We start from the raw sequence: 19358 nt of genomic DNA, 5'->3' as shown, positions 1-19358 counted from the left end.
TCTATTCTGTGGTAAATATCAAAACAAATCTGCTGAAGGCAGCAAATGACGAATAATGCACAATGTTTGTTGTCAGTTGTTTACTGCAGTAAATTAACAATTGGTGAAGAGAAGGATAAATCCTTTGAATACTGATCTAAAGATGAAACAATGGTTATTAAGATCTGTCTCCATTTATTTTTTATTAGTGTAGTTTATATTTATTTATTTATTTCCGACTTGTTTTGATCCTGATATTTATGCCATTCTGTCAGAATTCTACTGCTGTTCTGTCAATGAAGAAGGTATTGGAAGATAAGTAAAATCATCATAATTAGAATTCAGAAATGGATGAAGAAAGCATACTTTTCAATATTGACTATAATTGTAAGTTCAGTTACAGTTTTATTTTTTATTACGAATATATTTATTTATTTAATCAGCTATGGTAAGCCTGTGGTGTTACCTGTGAAAGTGCACAATTCAAGAATAAAGTGACAAGATCATTAAAAAGTGTTCACTCTAGTGGCTTCATTATTTATGTAACCGCATGTTTGACAGTTTCCACAGACAATAATTCTGAAAACTTTGAGGAAGAGCCTAGCAGAGTTAGGCCATTGCACTACTCCGTTTTAAACAGAAGGGGGATCCGTGCTGGAATATATGTCCAGACCCATGCTCCGCTGTGTTCTTAAAGATGCAAAGGTTTCAGAAAATAATATTTATTTAATTGCTAATTATTCAGAGCAATTTCCTGCAGGCAAACTGCATTATCGTGATGCCATTTCTTGGCACTGAACCTGCAACAACTGGATTAACAGTACATATTTTTTAACCATTAGGCTACTGTATCCCTTAACCGATGAGAAAGAAAGCATTTCTAGGCATTTCTGTAGTTAAATTGCTTAGTTTTGGATGCAGTCCAGGACAATAAAATGTAATCTGTAAAGCTCTTAAGATTATAGAAAGGACAAAATACATGTGCTTAGGGGTACTTGACACTGTGTACATCTAAAGATAACCATTTAATTCAACAGTCCCACATGGAGGAGATGAATGTAACCTGGTTGGAGGCGAAGAGAGAGAGAGAGAGAGATTTAAATGGAACTATAGAAAGAGGCAGAATCGAAGGAACAGATGGACTTGGGCGGATTAAGTGAAATCTGGGTGGGTTTGTCACAAACATTCACTCGAGGTTGAGAATAAATAAAAGAAAACACAGTGAGAGACAGTGAAGTAATAGAAGTGAAACAGAGGTGAAGTGTCTTTACAGCTGAAGGTGGGTTGCATTTCTTTTTTTCTGACTAAATTGTATTTTTTGATAATGCATAAAATATTTTACAGGAAATGTAATATAAATTTGACAGCTTTTATGTGTGTGCATTTTGCCTTTACTTTTTAACAATATTTTTTATAAAATAACAATAAATAGAAGTGCACCATATATCTGCAAATATTGTGATGTAATGCTATTTTTTCCTTATGTGATCATAATTATTTAAACATCTTTGTGAAATATTTCTTTTAAATATTATATATATTTAAATATAAATGTAAATTGTTACATTATTAGATCAGACTCCAATACCTACTTCATAATATTTATTCTGTCTTGATAATATGGTTTGTTGGTTAGGTGTCGGGAGGTCTCTTGACAGACCAGGAGAGACAGATGTACCTTTCTCTCACAGATCATGAAGAGATCATGAAGGATTACAAAGAAAGGATTACAAAGAAATGGATGTTGGTGATTAAGACATACAATAAGAACGGAATTCTCAGAAAATCTGAGTAAATCTCTCCAAGAAAGAGACCAGGTGAGAGATGGGCAAAATCAAAGAGAAGAACATGGTCTTTCTTGATTGACTGCACGACTTATCATGACCAATTTCATCTATGTGCTGAGCTGAAGAACGTAAACACCTCTGAATGTTCAGCATGAAGATTCGTGATCATCTGCCTCATCTCCATTGACTTTGAGGACGTATTGGCCACATTTGTTGGTCGTAGACAAAGGGAACATGTTTAACACCTACTGATCTGTTTCTGCTTTTCACCCAAGACATTTTTATATGGAAACCTAAGGCACTGGCAAGTGTGTTTTCACATGCTCACATCTGTCCTATTTCCTTTAAATCCTCTGCTCATCCTCTCACTTCCATTGACCTTTAATTCTGCCTTTGCTTTTTCAATTTCTAGTCGTTTCCACTCATGTAAACTCCCCCCTCTCTTGTGACATTTTGACACTGGTCTGCCACTTTAATCATTTCTTCTAAGGTTTAATAATCTTGCTTTCCCGTACAAAACTGACCACATTTATGTTGCTCTTCCCTTTCCCTCGGCCCATCTTTACTCACTCTAATTTCATTTGTAGATGGATACGCACACAATGCTTCTTTCTTAGTATCTGAATGTTGTCTTTTCTTTGTAAATTGCAGTATCTGGTCCTGTCTGTATCAGTCCACCATGTTGGAGCATTTGTCCCGCAGGAATCGGTCCTTGCTGTCTCTCTCGCTGACCTCTCTGGCCCTAGCGCTGTCTGTTTTGGCCTTCTGTACCTCATACTGGTGCGAGGGGACACATAAAGTGGTCAAACCCCTCTGTCTGTCACCGGTCAAAATGAAGAACTGCGGGCAGAACAACAGCCAGCCCTACACAGCTGGTAAGAAGTGGTGTAACTACACTTTTAAAATAAAGATTACAAAAGGAAGGTTTCACAGCAAAGCCATAGAATCATACTTTTTTTTGGTTTCTCCAAAGAACCTTTCAGTGAACAGTTCTTAAATAAAATAACTTTTCCTAGTTTTATTAACATATTATCTAAAGAACACTTTTTCACTATAAGGAAACTTTTTTATGGTGGAAGGTTTCCTTGGAACCAGAAATGCCTTTACAACTCCTTTAATTGTGTGTATTTTGTATATTTTGGATGTGCTTGATTCATTAAAAAAAAGAAACGACTCATCAGAACCTTTTGTTTGGGAATGGTACTTACCTGTTCATGATGTATGTGTTTGATTCAGTAAAAAGAATCTGTTCATTCATTCAAGAGTCATATATTCATGAAGCTACACTGGTTGCGTAGCATGTTTTTGATTCACTAAAAGAACTGGTTCACAAGATTCATTTGCCTTGGAATACAAATGGACTGAACACGTTGTTTGTTCACTACTATATGGAAGCTCGTTCCTGCCAAAAAAAAAGAAAAAAAAAGTAATTGTGACCTTTTTATCTCACAATTTTTTACTTTTTTTCTTGCAATTGCGAGTTTACATCATTCTTAATTTTTTGTTTTTTATTGCGCCATATAAACTCAAAATTCTGACTTTTTTTTGAATTGCGTCATATAAACTCACAATTCTGACTTTTTTTTAATTGCGTCATATAAACTCACAATTCTGACTTTTTTTTGAATTGCGTCATATAAACTCACAATTCTGACTTTTTTTTGAATTGCGTCATATAAACTCACAATTCTGACTTTTTTTTAATTGCGTCATATAAACTCACAATTCTGACTTTTTTTCCTCAGAATTGTGAGATATAAACTCATTATTGAGATATAAAGTCACATGATTTTGTGAGAAATAAAATCAGAATTGTTCGATACTAACACGCAATTCAGATTTTTTTTCGCAGTTGCAAGTTTGCATCTCGTATTTATGACTTTTTTTCTCAGAATTGTGAAATATAAACTCACAATTAAAAGTTTAAGTTTAGTTCCGAGGAGAAAAGTCTGATATGTTCTCAGAATTGAGTTTATATCTTGTAATTCTGACTTTATAATTTGCCATTACAAGTTGATATGCAATTCTGAGAGAAAAAGAATTGCGAGACATAAACTTGCAATTGTGAGAAAATTGTGAACTGTGAAATAAAAAGTCGCAATAATTTTTTTATTCTGTGGTTTTTAATTATGATTGGGTTACGGTGTTGAATAAAACTGTCAGGGGAATTTTAGTATGACATTGTGCTTGCGTCAGCAGAATACACAACCTGTAACAAAACCGAAACGTCATTCTGTTCTGGTATTGGTTTTTAATGAAATTGGAATAAGCTCCCAGTCCTAGTCATTGCATAACACACTTGAGTAACATTTAGTAAGAATTGTAAAGAGTGCAGCCTGATCACAGAGACAGATGTGTTCTTTAAAACTCATACTCATAACCACAGTAAAAAAAAAAAAAAGAAGAAGCTTACCCCTGAAAATAACCTACTGCACTACTGCAAGGATTCAAAATTACAAGAGATATCTTGGAAAACAGAGTCATCAGTGTCCATTGCTCAGTTCTAGTCAAAAGCAAAAATGATAGGAGTGTATGTGTGTTTGTATAATCGTAAAAAATAGATTTGACGCATTCAATCAATCCCGTTTTATTTCTCATTGTTCTTTTATTCAGTTCTCCAGCCTTCTCCACTCAATTCTCCCTCTTTCCACAGAGGTCCCAACAGCAGACCCCAAGAAAGCAGACTCCAATGTGACAATATCCCCAAAGCAGGAGGAGGAACTGGCCCGTATGAGAGCCAATAATCTAGCAAATGCAGTTCACTACATCTGGGAGACGGGTGAAGACAAATACATGCAGCGCTACTTTCACACTGGCTTCTGGTTGTCCTGTGAGAAACACAATGACGGTGCTGGTGAGCGCAAATGTTTCAGTATACTTCTTTCTGATATCTGTTAGCTTTAAATGATGATGTTAAGTGATAAATCATCAAAATTCACTTTTATTGACAGTCATTTTGCAGCTGTTTAGCTAGAGACTTTATATAAAATTCCAATGAATGGAATTCAATTCGGGTTCAAAGAAAATGAGTAAAGCACACTTTTAACTCATAAAGCAACTACTGTCATATGGCCAACTGTCAAAGCTGTTCTTGATACTAATGTCCTGATTCAGTCCCTTTGGACATCTGTTCCTTATTTAACTGCCATGGGGTCACCCCAGTTCTCAACAGCTGCTACAACAAGACAGTCTTACACAACTCAGAGGACAAGGCTGCAAGTTTCTTAAGTTACATAATGCACATCATTGTTTTTAAAGAGAGAGAGATAGATAGATAGATAGATAGATAGATAGATAGATAGATAGATAGATAGATAGATAGATAGATAGATAGATAGATAGATAGATAGATAGATAGATTGATAGATTATTAGATTGATAGATTGATGTTTCCTCAAGAAACAGTTGGCAAAGACTGTGCCTATTCTTCACAGGTGAGAAATGTCGGAGCTTCATTGAACTGACCCCTGGAGAAACACAAGGTGAGATGTTTAAACCTGTTAACTATCACCGCCACATTTTTTAAATATGCATTAAAGTGCACTTCCAATGATATGTTTGTTGCCAAGATTATAAAAAGGCCGTAATGCATTATGTTTTATGACACTTGACCCTGACCACGAAGGGGGAGGTGACCGCCATTAGATTTTAAAGTACCATTTCCATGGTAACGCAATGTCCGATATCAAAATGGTTTTCATAGGATGAATCTTGGGAGTCTAATCTTTCAAATGATATATAATTTATGATTTTTTTTACTAAAAGATTTTATAGAGAAAAAGACAACAACAAAAAAGAGCGCCAAGCGTCCCACAGGTGGGACGGTGACAGTTATGGGGTTAAGAGGTATAGATACAGAAATTGGCATGAAATAGCTCATTCCTGATTCTGTTTCATATCCTGTAGGAGTTCTGTGGCTCTCAGTGATATCAGAATTTGCATACATCAGCCTTCTGGCGATGGGTTTTCTTCTGATGTGGGTGGAATTGCTGCTCTTGTGTCTGAATAAGGACATGTATGCACTCAAGATCAATGCTTTTGCTGCCATCTGTACCGTGCTGTCTGGTGGGTTTCTGTTAGCTTTAATAAAAAAAAAAAGTTTTTTCATCAGTATTTAACAGAGACAAATAGGGAGAACAATATATTTTCTACATTTCAGGTCTGATGGGAATGGTGGCACATATGATGTATACAACAGTATTTCAGATGACTGTCAGCATAGGGCCCAAAGACTGGAGACCTCAAACGTGGGACTATGGCTGGTCATTTGCGTAAGTCTTCATCTTTCTCTAATCCATCTTTATTTTTTTCAAATAGCATACAATAAACAGTGGTCTCCAAAAATCAGGGGTAACATTTATAATCTGGGGTTCATTATAGAATTTGAAGCTGCAGTCTTTTGATCATGTTTATAATTTATTTTTAAAATGAATAATTTTAATAATGTACTATATATATATATAAATATATATATATATATATATATATATATATATATATATATATATATATATATATATATATATATATATATATATATATATATATATATATATTGCAAATATAAATATTTAATCTGTTTATAAAAAATAATTGATCAAATATTAAATGTTATTCTGACATTATTTACCCCAGTGGTTAAAAAATTCCAGCTTTGCATCATAGGAATAAATTACATTTTACAGTATATTAAAATATAAAACAGTGACTGTAAATTATAATACTATTTTACAATATTAATGTTTTTAAATGAATAAAGTCTTGGTGAAAATAAGAGACTTATTTCAAAAACCTTACAAAATCTTACCAACCCCAAACTTTTGAATGGTATAGTGTTAAGTCACTTCATTTGAAACAATGGTGCTTCTTCCACAGCATGGCATGGATCTCCTTCAGCTGTTGCATGGCAGCAGCTGTATTCACCTTGAACTCTTACACCAAAACCCTGATTGAGATGAAGCACCGTGCTCGGATCCGTCTGGAGGAGGCCCGTGCTGCCAGCCATGCGCCGCCCTATGATGAGGTCATCACAACCGGTGGTGAGAGCCTCTACTCCGTCAGCCGCCTCGTTCAGCAATGCCAGCAGGGTGCGTTTATCGACACAACATGGAGCCCCGGGGAGGATGTGTCTGGAGGGGGTATGGTGGGGGCAAAGAGTCCTCATGGACTGGTACTAGTGGGGGGGTGTGGGAGAGAGGGATGCAAGGACTGTGAGAGAGAAATGGATGAGGTGGAGAATGCATTAGAGAGGGAAGGGAATGATGAAATGTGTTGAGGATAACACCTTCAGGACATCATTCATCATCAACAGTATCAGTGACCATGTTTAAATGCATATCATTTTCTAATTTAGATCCATATTTTGGTTAGGCCTTCAAAAAAAGAAGTTAACATGCTCCACAGGTGTTGAAATATCCATGTATTCATGTAATCAGCATACTAGACGTGAGTCATTTTGGACTGTAATTTTATTATTAAAAAATTACAGTTTTATTAGTCCTACATGCAAGAGTGGGAACCTTGTGTCAATTTGAAATGTAGGTCTTGATGTTTCTTTTACTGTTTGTACAATAATAGTAAAAAAAAAAAAATGTCCTCTTTACTTCTAATATGTTTGTGTTCACATGATTTAGATTTAGAGTTTTAGCTCCATGAGTTCTGAGAACATTTACGCTTTCAATTTAGTTTGGATCACGTCTGACTCTCTATGTTGTGTCAATCTACAATCATTCTTCACTTTATTATATTTTGAGCTTTCAATAAGATCATCAAGCACAATATATCAGATAATCTGAATTTACAACAAGACGGTGGACAGATTACAAAAAAAGAAATAAATAAATACCAGCAGCTTTAGACAGGAAAAACAGGAATACCCGCAGCTTTAGACAGATGCTTTCAAAAGCCTGACAGAAGATTATGTGAATAATCTCCCCAGAAGGATACAGAGATAAAGTGAGAGATGGAGAGAATGAGAAATGGTAAAAAAGAAAATCAGAATCACAAAGAGAGGAGAATGTTTTTCCTTTATGTTTTTAAGCCAATGTTCACTCAGTGATGGTCATGTAACAGCATACATATTCAAGTTATGGTAAGAGTATACACAACACATAATTACATGTGTTACTGTTTAATGTTCCTTTCAATCAATAACTAACTTGTAATATGTAATATTCTGTCTGGAGAAAAAAAAAATCTTTACACAACTGTTTTGCAATAACACAATGTAATATAGTGTAAAAAATAAACCATAAGAATATTGTTTGGATTAACATACAATGAAATGACACCATATCTTAATATGAGAGAATAATTAACAAATTTCAAAAGGACACTAAACAATGACATTCATCAACTGAATTCAAACTGCAATCTAAAAAAAGACTTATAGAGTTGTAAGATAGGTCTATGTGCCAAACAAACCTCTAATTCAACAAATGCATGCCAGAAATCAAACATACCCTCAACCTAGAATAGAATAGAATAGAATAGAATAGAATATTTCAATTATTTTTAAAATAGGCATCTTTTACTTAAAGCAACTGTATGTAGTTTTGTGTATTTTTGTGACTTTGGAGTCCCCTAGAGAGAAGAATTCACTGTTGCAATCACGTGATTCTGAAGACTTGCAAAATTCAGATGGAGGACAGGAAGTGAAAAACAGAATGGACGAGATGGAAGAAAGTCACCAAGTGAATACTTTCCTTGGAAGGTACTTTGATCTTAATGTATTATTATATCTTATATTAACCATTTGCACACATGAGCATTTTCCGACTTGGCTCCTCCCGAAAGACAGACGCAGGGTAACACATAGATATATAGCCTATAAGTTACATATCTATGGGGTTACCAGCCACTTTTCCTGCATTTCAGTCAATTTCTTGCCTTTTACCCCCTTATGAACAACAAATTTTCACACACAAGAAAAGATCCTTGTGGTTTCTCAATCTGACCGACTTGAACATCCATAATGCATCTTCAAGAATCAGCTTAAAACCTATCTCTTCTATCTTTGTTTGACCCTCTAACTTTAGCACTCACTATCCTAATACTATTCTTTAAAAAAAAAAAAAAAAAATCGAACTAATCTTTCGATAACTTTCTAATCTTTTTGTATTCTATTTTATTTTCAATTATTATACAATATAAGACCTGTAATACTAGTTTGCTCTATTCTTTTTCTATTCTATCTGTTTTCTTTTTATTTATTATATTATTTAAAAGCCCTTTGCTAAGTGTACTGTGTTTAAGCTAACTGAGACTTGTTATAGCACTTATATATCATTGGTCTTTTTGTTGTTTTTGATTGCTTCCACTGTCCTCATGTGTAAGTCGCTTTTTGGATAAAAGCGTCTGCTAAATGACTAAATGTAAATGTAATGACGCAAAACATAATCATTTTGAGTTTTTGCTCGATTCCTTTATAATTCCTATAAAAGTCACTTCCATGCCTCTAGCTGAATTTTGCACCACAGCAATGATGTCATGTGCAAACAACCTATTACAGTGGACAGCTACATGTGCATTTGTTGCTGCCGTCAAGCAAGGGAATGTGGGAAACAGAGAGAAGCCATTTATATTATTAGATGTGAGTGTACCTCAGATTGATTTTGGAACTGATATTTCAGTATAAAGGAAAAGCCTTACAGTTGCTTTAATAAAAACCTGTGAAACTAACAGAACACAATGGCGACACACAAATTAAGGATGGCGCATGTTTAATGAAAGCGTTTAATATACAACCAATGCACAGGAAGTCAAGCATGGCAAAACCACTGTTTGCATGAACATGATCATGATGGGTCATTTATGATCGTACTGAATGAGCCGCAGAGCAATCTCGTTTGACTGAACGGCTTCAATGAACTCTCCCTCTGCGACTCGTTCTGCATGTGTGAGAGAGAATTTACTTTGTAAATGTTTTCTCTATATGCTAATATCGATTAAAAATGAATCATAAGAATCTTAAGTTAGCAATTACTTACCATTATCCTTTTTGTCAAAGATGGCCCAGAGTTTCTCTGCCCTCTTCTCTGACGTATTCTCATCACTGGGAAGATTTGCCTGCTTCGCTTTTGGTATGAGACTGAAAATTGCCTGATGGGAAATGAGTGAGACCAGGATCAAATGACATTGTTTTTAGCCTGAATGAACTCACCAAATCTCAGCAAGTTTATACGGAATTTTCATTTGAATCACATAGTTTAGTGACAATTTAAATTTGAAGTAGGCTACTGTGCCACTAAAAGAAAGCCAAAATACAAAATCTGTATATTACACATGTGTCTTTGTTAATGGGCCATGTAATACATTTTACCTTGTAGAGTTCTATAGTTTTTATATAATTATAATTTATGGGTCTCAACATGTCGCATGTTAAGGTGTAGTATTCTTTATTAAAAATGTTTGTTTCGGTTCAGTCAGAGTTCAATTGATGTCATATTGCTGTACAGGACATACCTATGATTTTGTTTAGTTTTTTTATTTTTATTTTTTGAAGATGTTGTTGGCCATTACATGGACCTATTCTTTGGATAACATCTCATGACGCACAAACCTATTTCCAAATCTGTTATTTTGTCCTGTAATCCATGCTTAGCTCAGTTTTAATGGATTGTGTTTAGGCTATGTGCTAAATTTATTCCCTCCTCTCCCTATCTGTTTGGTCTCAGTGCTGTATATGTCTTACTCCTTCTTTAGAGCTTAAATTGCTTGTTTGGTAATTTGTTTGCATGCTGATTCGGCTCAACCTAATATAACTGAAGTAACCTAACAATAGGCCAGTACAAATAGATGAAATGGTGCCAGTTGTGTCGATCTTACTTGAGCGTTTTAGCAAGATAACAAGGACAACAAAGGTCTGAAATGCACTTCTAACTCAAAGCATACAAGGTGAAAAAACTGTAATAAATAAAAGACTAAAATTAACAGACTTTCAATTACATTAGTCACTGTAACCATTAATAAATATTAGAAAATTTTGTTAGCCTGAAACAGAAATTTCATTATTGGTTTCAATAACCATTTTAAATTTTGGTCTGTTCACACAAAAATAATTCAGAAGACATGAAATATAGTGCATAAGACCTGTTCACACCAAGAACGATAACTGTAACTGTAATTACAACCATAATGTTTTAATACAAGAACTATAACGATAACGACACAGAGAAACAATATAATTGGAATTACTTTCAGATTTATTTTTTTGCCCTACTAATGGATTATAAAAACCTTGATAGCCAATCAGAATCCAAACGACTTTAAAGACCTCAAGCATTTAAAGTTTCAGACGACAAAACTGCTGTGTGAACTTATAACGAACAGAACATTATAATGCATTGGTGTGGACACTGTAGTTATCATTATAGTTATTTTCTTTGTGTGAGTTGACCTTAATCATTTTTGGAGCTCAACAACCCTCATTAATTTTTACTTTATTCAGTGATAAGTTTCTCTCTGTGTGTTCCATGAAAGAAAGTCTTATTTGGAATGATAAGAAGGAAAGTAAATTCCGAACTAATTTTTATTTTGTGGTGATCTATCCATTTGTACTCCAATAAACTAGGCAAAATTAGTATTTGGCACATCTGAGAATGCTAATCAGTGATCACTTGATGCTAAGTTATATTATTTATTCTTATTGATTCATACTACAACATCTCTGTCCAACAATTTACACTACTGCCTGGGAAACTGATCGGCCATTTCTTAGAAGAAGGCTTAAGAGTTGAAATGTCATTGAATCCCCCTGCGCCCACGGTCTTAAATCCTTATTGCACATTGAATCGCTTATCTCTCTCTCAGTACCCACCACCCAATCCTTCTGCCTCCCTCCGCAATGAGTCCTTATAGAGCTCAAGCTTAAGGATGATGTCACTCTATGCTTCTAATCGCTGTTCTTAGGTCAGCTTTAATTTTCAATTCTCTTTATGTTTTAAGCGTCACTGTCAAAATGACCTGACTCATGGTGCCTTATGACTTAGATGAGGTGTCCCACCACTAGGCAAACTTAAGATTCAGTCACTTTGCTACAGTTTTGCAGGTAACTGTTAATTATCAATAATGTAGCAATAGATGATTAACAGCAAATTTGTGTGACCAACTGGAGCCCAAAACCCAAAGCCCGATACTAAAATATTTTAGCCCCCACTCGAAACTCCCTAATAATTCTCCCTAAAGTTTCTGTACATGTACCCACAAATCTTAATAAATAAGAAATATTGAGTTTGAAATACTATTATGTGTGAAGATTTCTGAACTCAACCAATATATTTGGGGGCGGCACCATGTATTTGTCTGACCAATGACAGATGGGGGCGTGTTCAAGGAAATTAGTTTGAAATCACAAATTATGCAATTCTGTTTGGTGACATTGGTGGCACAGAAATGACACACTTCAAGCTAACAAAATCTATCAGGTAAATAAAAATCATAATACTATATGTGTGACCAACTGGAACACAAGCGAAATCTGCGTGGGAAACATTTTAGCCCACACTTCAAACTCGAAAATGGTTGGATTTCTCCTGCAAAATTTCGCTGAGCAACAGTAACTGTAAGAGTTTATGTTATTGATGATGTTTAATCATAATGTATTCCCAATGGGTGTAAGTGTTTTTTAACTAAAGTTTTAATACTGTAGTGAAGTCCACAATCATTGTGAACTCCACAACACAACTAATAAAAACAACACAGAAACAATAATATGCAAAAACTTTAAGAACGATTTTGATGAATGATAAATTTAAAAAAAAAAAAAACATTGACAGCCAATCAGAATCTGACCTTTAAAAAGCTTGAGCTTGAGACTTTAGTTTTGTAGATTCGTGAATGGTGGAAATTTTCTAAATATTTTGCTAAATTCACCATGCAGTTTTACTTGTGATCCTTACTGTCTCGAGTTTATGTAAATTATGTGACATATCATATTTGCATGGCTAACTTAATTAACAAATAAGAAAGATTAAGTTTGAAATACTATTATATGTGAAGAATTCTGTGATTGAATCAACATTGATTCAACCAGTGTATTGGGGGCGGAGCTATTTGTTTGTCTGACCAAATATAGATGGGGGTGTGTTCAAGGAAGCCTGTTAGAAATCATGAATTATGCAATTCTGTTTGGTGACTTTAGCGGCATAGAAATGACACACTTTAAGCTAAATCTATCAACTAAATAGTGATATATTTTCATAGTAATTTCTATGATAGATATATTTAGAATAGAGTAAATCGGTGGAATGGAGGTTTAGGTTGGAGAACAGCTCCTTATGCAACTTTTTGTGTACAATTTATGTAAAATCTAATAATTTTCTTACCTGGCTGAGTTCAATTACTTCAGGTTTTGTGACGTAACCATTCTTGTCCACATCAAACAGTGAGAAGGCCCACTCCAGCTTCAAGGTCGACTTGCCCGAGGAGGTCATATGAAGCGCAACAACATACTCTTTAAAGTCTAATGTCCCATCATCATTGGTGTCAAAGGACCGAAAAACGTGTTGGGCATAAGCTTTGGCATCACTTTCAGGGAAGAATTTAGCGTAGATCTCCTCAAACTGCTGTAGTGTGATGCGACCTGTAGGACACTGCTTCTGGAAGTTTTCATACCACTGGGTGATGTCAGATTCAGAGAACCTGGTGGTCAGCCTGAGGTCATCCAGGATCTCTCTGGGAATCCCTCCACTCTGTGCATTTCCCATGACCTCCCTTTGAGTGATAGAAGTATAGAAGATAGAAGAAACTGATGTAGTAACAAAGGTCTGAAATTATGCCCTTAGTAAAGGTGTTAGTCAGTCAAGGTTTCCAGTCAAAACTGTAAATTAACACAGCAAGTATTTCCCTTCAAAAACTTTATTATTTTTTTAATTGTCATTAAAATGAAGCCACGATACTAAACATCTTAGTGTTCCTGAAATATGGCACATAAAGTGTTTCATATATTTTCTGTTGCTTTTATTATTATTATTATTATAATTTATAATAATCAATAGATGGTTCCCTATCTTGACCCAGTCTTGTATATTATACTTAATAAAATAACATTTCTCAAATTGGGATTTAGTGGTTCTTTATCGCCCATCGCTGATAAATTAGTGTCAGTGTTGCTGAAAAAATATGAAAATACTTCAAAATTGGAAAAAAAAGAAGACATGAGACTTAAAGGTACCTCTCTTTAGAAAGAAAAAAAAACTCACCTCTGAAATATGTCCTCTGATATAATCAGTGGCTATGCCTTTTAAGTCATTAAATTACGGAAGTGTCCTAATAAACTGCAGTAAACAAAAAGCAATTTAGTTTATGTTTTTGCCCAACCTATATCACAGGCTCATAAAGGTTTTTTCCAAGGTTTTATGTAATGTTGACAGAACTCAAACAAAAAAAGGAGTAATAGATAAAAAAAATTAATGAATAAACTCAGAAAACAACTGAAAAAAAAAAGAAGAGAAAAAAAAGTAAAGCCACTGACTGGGATGCGTTTATAAATGTTTAATGCAGTGTATATTAATACAATGATGCAAACCAGTAAAAAATATGCGAGTTCTGATTAAAATCACTAGGATCATTAGTATTTGTGCTCTAGAGAGAAATCAATCAGTCTTGTATTTGTATGCACGTATAGAAAAGAATATGCTTACCTGTGGTTTTGGACCAAGAATGAAGAATGGAAGGGAAGTTATCAAGGTAGAGTTTGGAAGAGTAATGAGGCAGTGTTAAAGGAGGCAGCGACCTGTCCATACTCACTTAAGTCAATTAAGCAAGATTCCACAAGGCTCAGCCAGAACGAGATTTACATTTCATGTTTTGCACAATTGCTTTCTTCTGTTCTTTTCTGTACTAACTCCATAATACTTATAGACACATTCTGGGTTTTAGCTAAACAGCTCTAACATCATGACTAAAATAAAGTACACACTCCTGGATGAGTTAAAACATATGATCCAACTGTTTACCACAATACCAGATTTTTACACTTTATTTTATGATTTTAAGAACCAAAATTATAAAATGACGACAAATTTTGTAGCCTGTTAATTTGTTGTCTTATGTAAACAACATTATGGCAAAGACTTTCATTTTTAAATACAAATGTAGTTCCAAAAAACAGCCAATGGGTGCGTTGATCTCAACAATTAAAGATGGATTTCCATTCAGATCTTCATAAATCTCATTAAACTAAGTGGTAATGGTCTTCTCCTCCAGGCGTACACCAACTTAATGTACCTTATTGGCTTTTGAAATAAAAACTTCTAAATTTCCAGTAGCTGATTAAAAAAAAAAACACTTGAAATTATCTGGGCAATGACATGATTATCAGCATTATATATATATATATATATATATATATATATATATATATATATATATATATATATATATATATATATGGAAAAAATAAGAGGTTCAGTTTGAATATTGAATTTCTGCACTGCACTGCATCTGCACTTTTCCACATTTTTAAGTGTTGGATTTTCTCTGGGTCATAAATACATCCTGATAGTCTTCTTCTGATCAGCTTACTGTCCCTAGTCTACCTTGACCTGCCCATGATAATGTCCCCATCCCAGACAATCCCTCTATCTATAAAGAGAGAGAGAACACTGAAATAAACACATTGGAAAGAGTGAACAAGGAGGGAAAGAACCATAACACGTGACATCACAGGAAAGCCAAGTTTCTGTGCACAGGTCTTTAATGACTGGTATCCAGATAATTACCACTTTATATGCTTGATTAAGTGCAGACCCAAACATAATGTCAATTTACTGTAAACGCTCACCAGTGAACATGTCCTAAGATTTAACACAGTGAATGCTTATATCCTAATCTATTTTGACAAATGCCTAATCTCTAGTCAATGTCTATACCTCTTTTCTTTTTACAGAAAAGGTAAGCTAACATATCTTAACCTAATTTAAAAAAAAGAGAATTTGTGAAAAATTAAATTATTTTTTTTGTCATGCAGTCAGTGACAAATTGTTGGCTTGTAGTTCATCATCTTTCAATAAAAAGTTTCCTTTATCATTTTTTCTTACAATAACTCAAGCAGTTGAATATGAATGCATTGATAAACACATTGTTATGGTCTTAAATTAAGAATTAACAAACTTTTTTTTGTCAAATTGATAGAAACTGTGTTAAAAATAGCTGAATCTCTATGAAATGAGTTTCATGTGAAATACTTAAGCCAGTCTAACAGCATTTTAAAATTGTTAGAATTATCGTGCAAACCATTTTCATGAGCTCATATTAATTTAGAAGCACCATGGAATATTTTTACCCTTTGTCACCCTACAGAAATATAGAAATAAATAATAGCAAGCATGGTTTCCTTCCAAAGTGGTATACCATGCAGTAGGTGTTTGCCTCAAAAACAGGGGTAAATAATAATCTGTCCAAAAGATTTTCAAGATGTTTAATCTCACACATTTTAATCTTTTTGAAAGGAGGTGGTTATCTGAGCTTTGGGATCCACCATATTTATAAATAACTACTTCTAGCTTCTTTTTGCTTTCTCTTATATGACACCAATTTATTGATGTAGAATTGCATAACCTCCATTGATTTGTATTTGTATCTAACATTGTTCTTTTTCCACATTATAGGCCTACTTTTCTCACATCAAGTGCCAATTTCCCTTACGCACTCCAGTCTGTACCACACTGAATGTGCCACTTTTAGACCACATGTGCTAATAAGTTCCAATCCCATTAGATGGCTTAAAATGAGAAAAGCCCTCAGAGATAAAGTGTAAAACAGGAAAAGACCCTACAGCTAAATAAAGCCCAGTTTTTTAAGTCTTAGGCTAACTGTAAGCTTCTTTCTTTGTTTACTGGAGGCACTTTTAGAAGAGGCAGAGAAGAAAGCTGATCTACTTAGAAAAACATTGTGTTTAAACATTCAAGGTTTAAGATATTTCAATAAGAAACAACAATAATGCAGTTTTATATTTATCACACTAAAAAAAAAAAATCTTGCTAATTTCACAACTGATGTACAGAACTGTCACATCTGTAGCAAAGAGTAATGTAAAGGATACATATTTTTAACATTTATTAAAAAAAACACTTTAATTTGTCAAAAATTTCATTTTTATTCATGTAAAAATATGAACATGAAATGTTCACGTTTGTCTCCACCTAGAGATCATATGAAGTACTGCAAATATTCTCTGATTGGTGGAACAAAATTATCTAGCCACGTGAACATGTTCATTTAATAAAAAAAAAAAAACAATACTGACAATTTGCCAAATATCAATCAAGATCATACACATTTTTTTGTACATGTTCGATGCAACAATTTCTTGATAAATAAAAAGAAAAAATAATAACTACAACTTTACAGAGAATAAACACTGCTCTTGACCATAAGTTGCCAAATACAACAGCAAATAAAATTAGTAAAAAAAAAATCAAATAAAAAAAATAAAACACTGCACAACAGTACACTACATTTGTAACAATTTTGTTTGGTAAAGTTTTTAATTACTTGCTACAGTAATGGAACAAACTCAAATCTTTATATTACAAAAGTACAACAGAGTTATTGAAAAATCTGTTAGATTTGGTTTCCAGGCAGTTTACTTACATTTAACAATACTATTTTCCCCCTTAAATCTCATATTTAAATCTGTCAGGCACAAAAATGAGTCAAAGAAATTAGAAATAAATCGGCTAACAGCATCACCGCCGAAGAGTCAGGGCCCTCTGTGATGATGTGTATATATTTTCCTGCTGAGGTTGCGGGCCAAGCGATCCACAGCATTGCCGATTCCACTCAGATCCTTCTGTGTTGGCAAACCCTCAATGTTGCCGCTGTACCACATGACCCAACCGCCAAGAGATATCAGTACCAAAAGAGCCCCAGTGTAGACAAGGAGGTCCCCAAAATCTCTCCCCTTCATTTCCAGTGGCACAAAGAGCCCCAGAAACAGGGCCGTAAAGCCAAAAATGTCAAAAATAACAGCAAAACCCAGGGCCACTTTGCAGTGTTTCAAACCAGCACATGCCATGCTAACTGTTTGGGACAAACAGATAGTAAAATATGTTTTTGTAGCAAAAATGTATGCATTCATAAACAATGTATAAAACAGTGTAAAAATGCACAATGCAAACAGTAAAAAAAAAAGAATGAAGCCAAATCCACAACTTTCTACAAAAGGCTTTTGTAACTCTGTTGGGCCATCCTTAAAATATGGGGCTTGAAGCCACATATGTGAAAGTAAAGCAACTTTAAACGTTAAATCGATCAGCAAAACTTACACTAACTTTACTTTAAATTTTATATGTGCTCAGAAAGACCATGTGCGAGTGTACACGCTCAAACAATAGACAGTCTTATCCTCACACAAAAATTACACAAACACGAAGACGTTAGGGCTTTATCGATCTAAAATGCATTATTAAGTATACTGACCTTTATTCTAGTATCTTCTTTTTATCATATTAAATATCTCCTTGCTTTTCAGGCGTGGGTGCGACAGGTATGAAGTATGAACTAAACCTGTCTGAAGCAGTTTCCGGAGTCACCCAGACATGTTGATATTTGACACCACCGGAATGCTGCCCTTTCAAACCAGTTACCATGTTAACTGTGAAAATAGCTAAAACAGTTATTGCTCTGTCATCATATCATTCAAATTAATCATCTTACACTGTTTGACTATGGTCTTGATGTATTATAAATGTACAGTAGCTGTAACAATAATTGGGGAAACTATTGTAGGTTATCTGGCATAAATTTGATATATCATCATTCTTGTTCCTTTAAGACATCGACATCGATTGGGACAGATCTATTTTACATAAAATATTTAATTATATAAAAAATAAACTTGAAATGCAAATTGTGAAGTACTGCAACGTCTCTTGTGTAATCATAGCTGTAGCCTACTTGCAAAATTACCAATGAAAGTAAATAAAATCCTGAAAACGTTTTTTCTTCTTCTTTTTTCATACAATAAAAGATATTGCCGTTTGAATATCATAACATAATTAATTACTATTTAAAATTTTTTGATTAAAGTTAATGTGCTACTTTGTGAAAAAAAAAAAAAAACACCTTATTGATTAATCAAATCTGCGTGTCACTGCAGCTGCAGTTACGCAAGATGTGTCTTGTAACTCGGTGCTAACAGCCGAGCTGATTTATTTCTAATTTATATTTTTAAATATAAAAAAATAAATATAAATATAAAAAAATTCCTCTGTCACCCTAGCACCATTTTGGAAAGTATCCACTGACTGAACTCAAACAGCTTATGTTGTTCTGTGTCAGCCGCACCACACCGATACCTTTCATTCAAATCAAAGCACAAACAACTTAGAAAACATATCCGATTAGCCCATTTCTAATTCCTTTTTGTACGTTTATTAGCTCTAATAAATGCATGCAGTTCAGTGGAATGATCTGATGAAAATTAATATTACAAAGCTAACTTAAAGGGGTCATATGATCCGATTTCATTTTTTCTTTTCTCTTTGGAGTGTTACAAGCTCTTGGTGCATAATGAAGATCTGTAAAGTTGCAAACACTTAAGTCTCAAATCCAAAGAGATATTCTTTATCAAAGTTAACACTGCCATGC

General features: G+C 34.1%; 2 protein-coding genes across 4 annotated transcripts; one reads left to right on the top strand and one right to left on the bottom strand.

The window, feature by feature from the left end:
• Positions 1–1608: 1608 nt before the first annotated feature.
• Positions 1609–7346, top strand: LOC132145184 (germ cell-specific gene 1-like protein). 3 transcript variants are annotated; one of them, XM_059555991.1, is made up of 7 exons: positions 1609–2070; positions 2418–2641; positions 4420–4614; positions 5201–5248; positions 5673–5831; positions 5926–6037; positions 6642–7346. In XM_059555991.1, the coding sequence occupies exons 2-7, from the start codon at positions 2446–2448 to the stop codon at positions 7039–7041; spliced, it is 1110 nt and encodes a 369-aa protein (XP_059411974.1). In that variant the 5' UTR covers positions 1609–2070; positions 2418–2445; the 3' UTR covers positions 7042–7346. The 3 variants fall into 3 exon arrangements, with proteins under 3 accessions (XP_059411974.1, XP_059411972.1, XP_059411973.1); XM_059555989.1 differs by having other exon boundaries at positions 4420–4620; XM_059555990.1 differs by having other exon boundaries at positions 1609–2074; positions 4420–4620.
• A 2124-nt stretch (positions 7347–9470) lies between these two features.
• Positions 9471–14556, bottom strand: LOC132145183 (visinin-like). The gene is made up of 4 exons (XM_059555988.1): positions 14408–14556; positions 13091–13478; positions 9755–9866; positions 9471–9655 (listed from the first exon to the last, which is right to left on the bottom strand). The coding sequence occupies exons 2-4, from the start codon at positions 13469–13471 to the stop codon at positions 9573–9575; spliced, it is 576 nt and encodes a 191-aa protein (XP_059411971.1). The 5' UTR covers positions 13472–13478; positions 14408–14556; the 3' UTR covers positions 9471–9572.
• Positions 14557–19358: the final 4802 nt, after the last annotated feature.

The sequence above is a fragment of the Carassius carassius genome, chromosome 8 (assembly GCF_963082965.1).
Source record: "Carassius carassius chromosome 8, fCarCar2.1, whole genome shotgun sequence".
NCBI lineage: Eukaryota > Metazoa > Chordata > Actinopteri > Cypriniformes > Cyprinidae > Carassius > Carassius carassius.
The sequence above is the reverse complement of the archived record's forward strand: the minus strand, read 5'-3'. Positions and strand labels throughout refer to the sequence as shown.

What these genes read in the sequence shown, in the direction of transcription:
- LOC132145184 (XM_059555989.1), top strand. Translation starts at nt 2,446, where the DNA reads ATGTTGGAGCATTTGTCCCGCAGGAATCGGTCCTTGCTGTCTCTCTCG. An exon ending in GAAACACAATGACGGTGCTG is followed by an intron (nt 4,621 to 5,200) that starts GTGAGCGCAAAT and finishes TATTCTTCACAG; the next exon opens with GTGAGAAATGTCGGAGCTTC. An exon ending in GACTATGGCTGGTCATTTGC is followed by an intron (nt 6,038 to 6,641) that starts GTAAGTCTTCAT and finishes CTTCTTCCACAG; the next exon opens with CATGGCATGGATCTCCTTCA.
- LOC132145183 (XM_059555988.1), bottom strand. Translation starts at nt 13,471, where the DNA reads ATGGGAAATGCACAGAGTGGAGGGATTCCCAGAGAGATCCTGGATGAC. An exon ending in AAGTAATTGAACTCAGCCAG is followed by an intron (nt 9,867 to 13,090) that starts GTAAGAAAATTA and finishes ATTTCCCATCAG; the next exon opens with GCAATTTTCAGTCTCATACC. An exon ending in CTTTGACAAAAAGGATAATG is followed by an intron (nt 9,656 to 9,754) that starts GTAAGTAATTGC and finishes TCACACATGCAG; the next exon opens with AACGAGTCGCAGAGGGAGAG.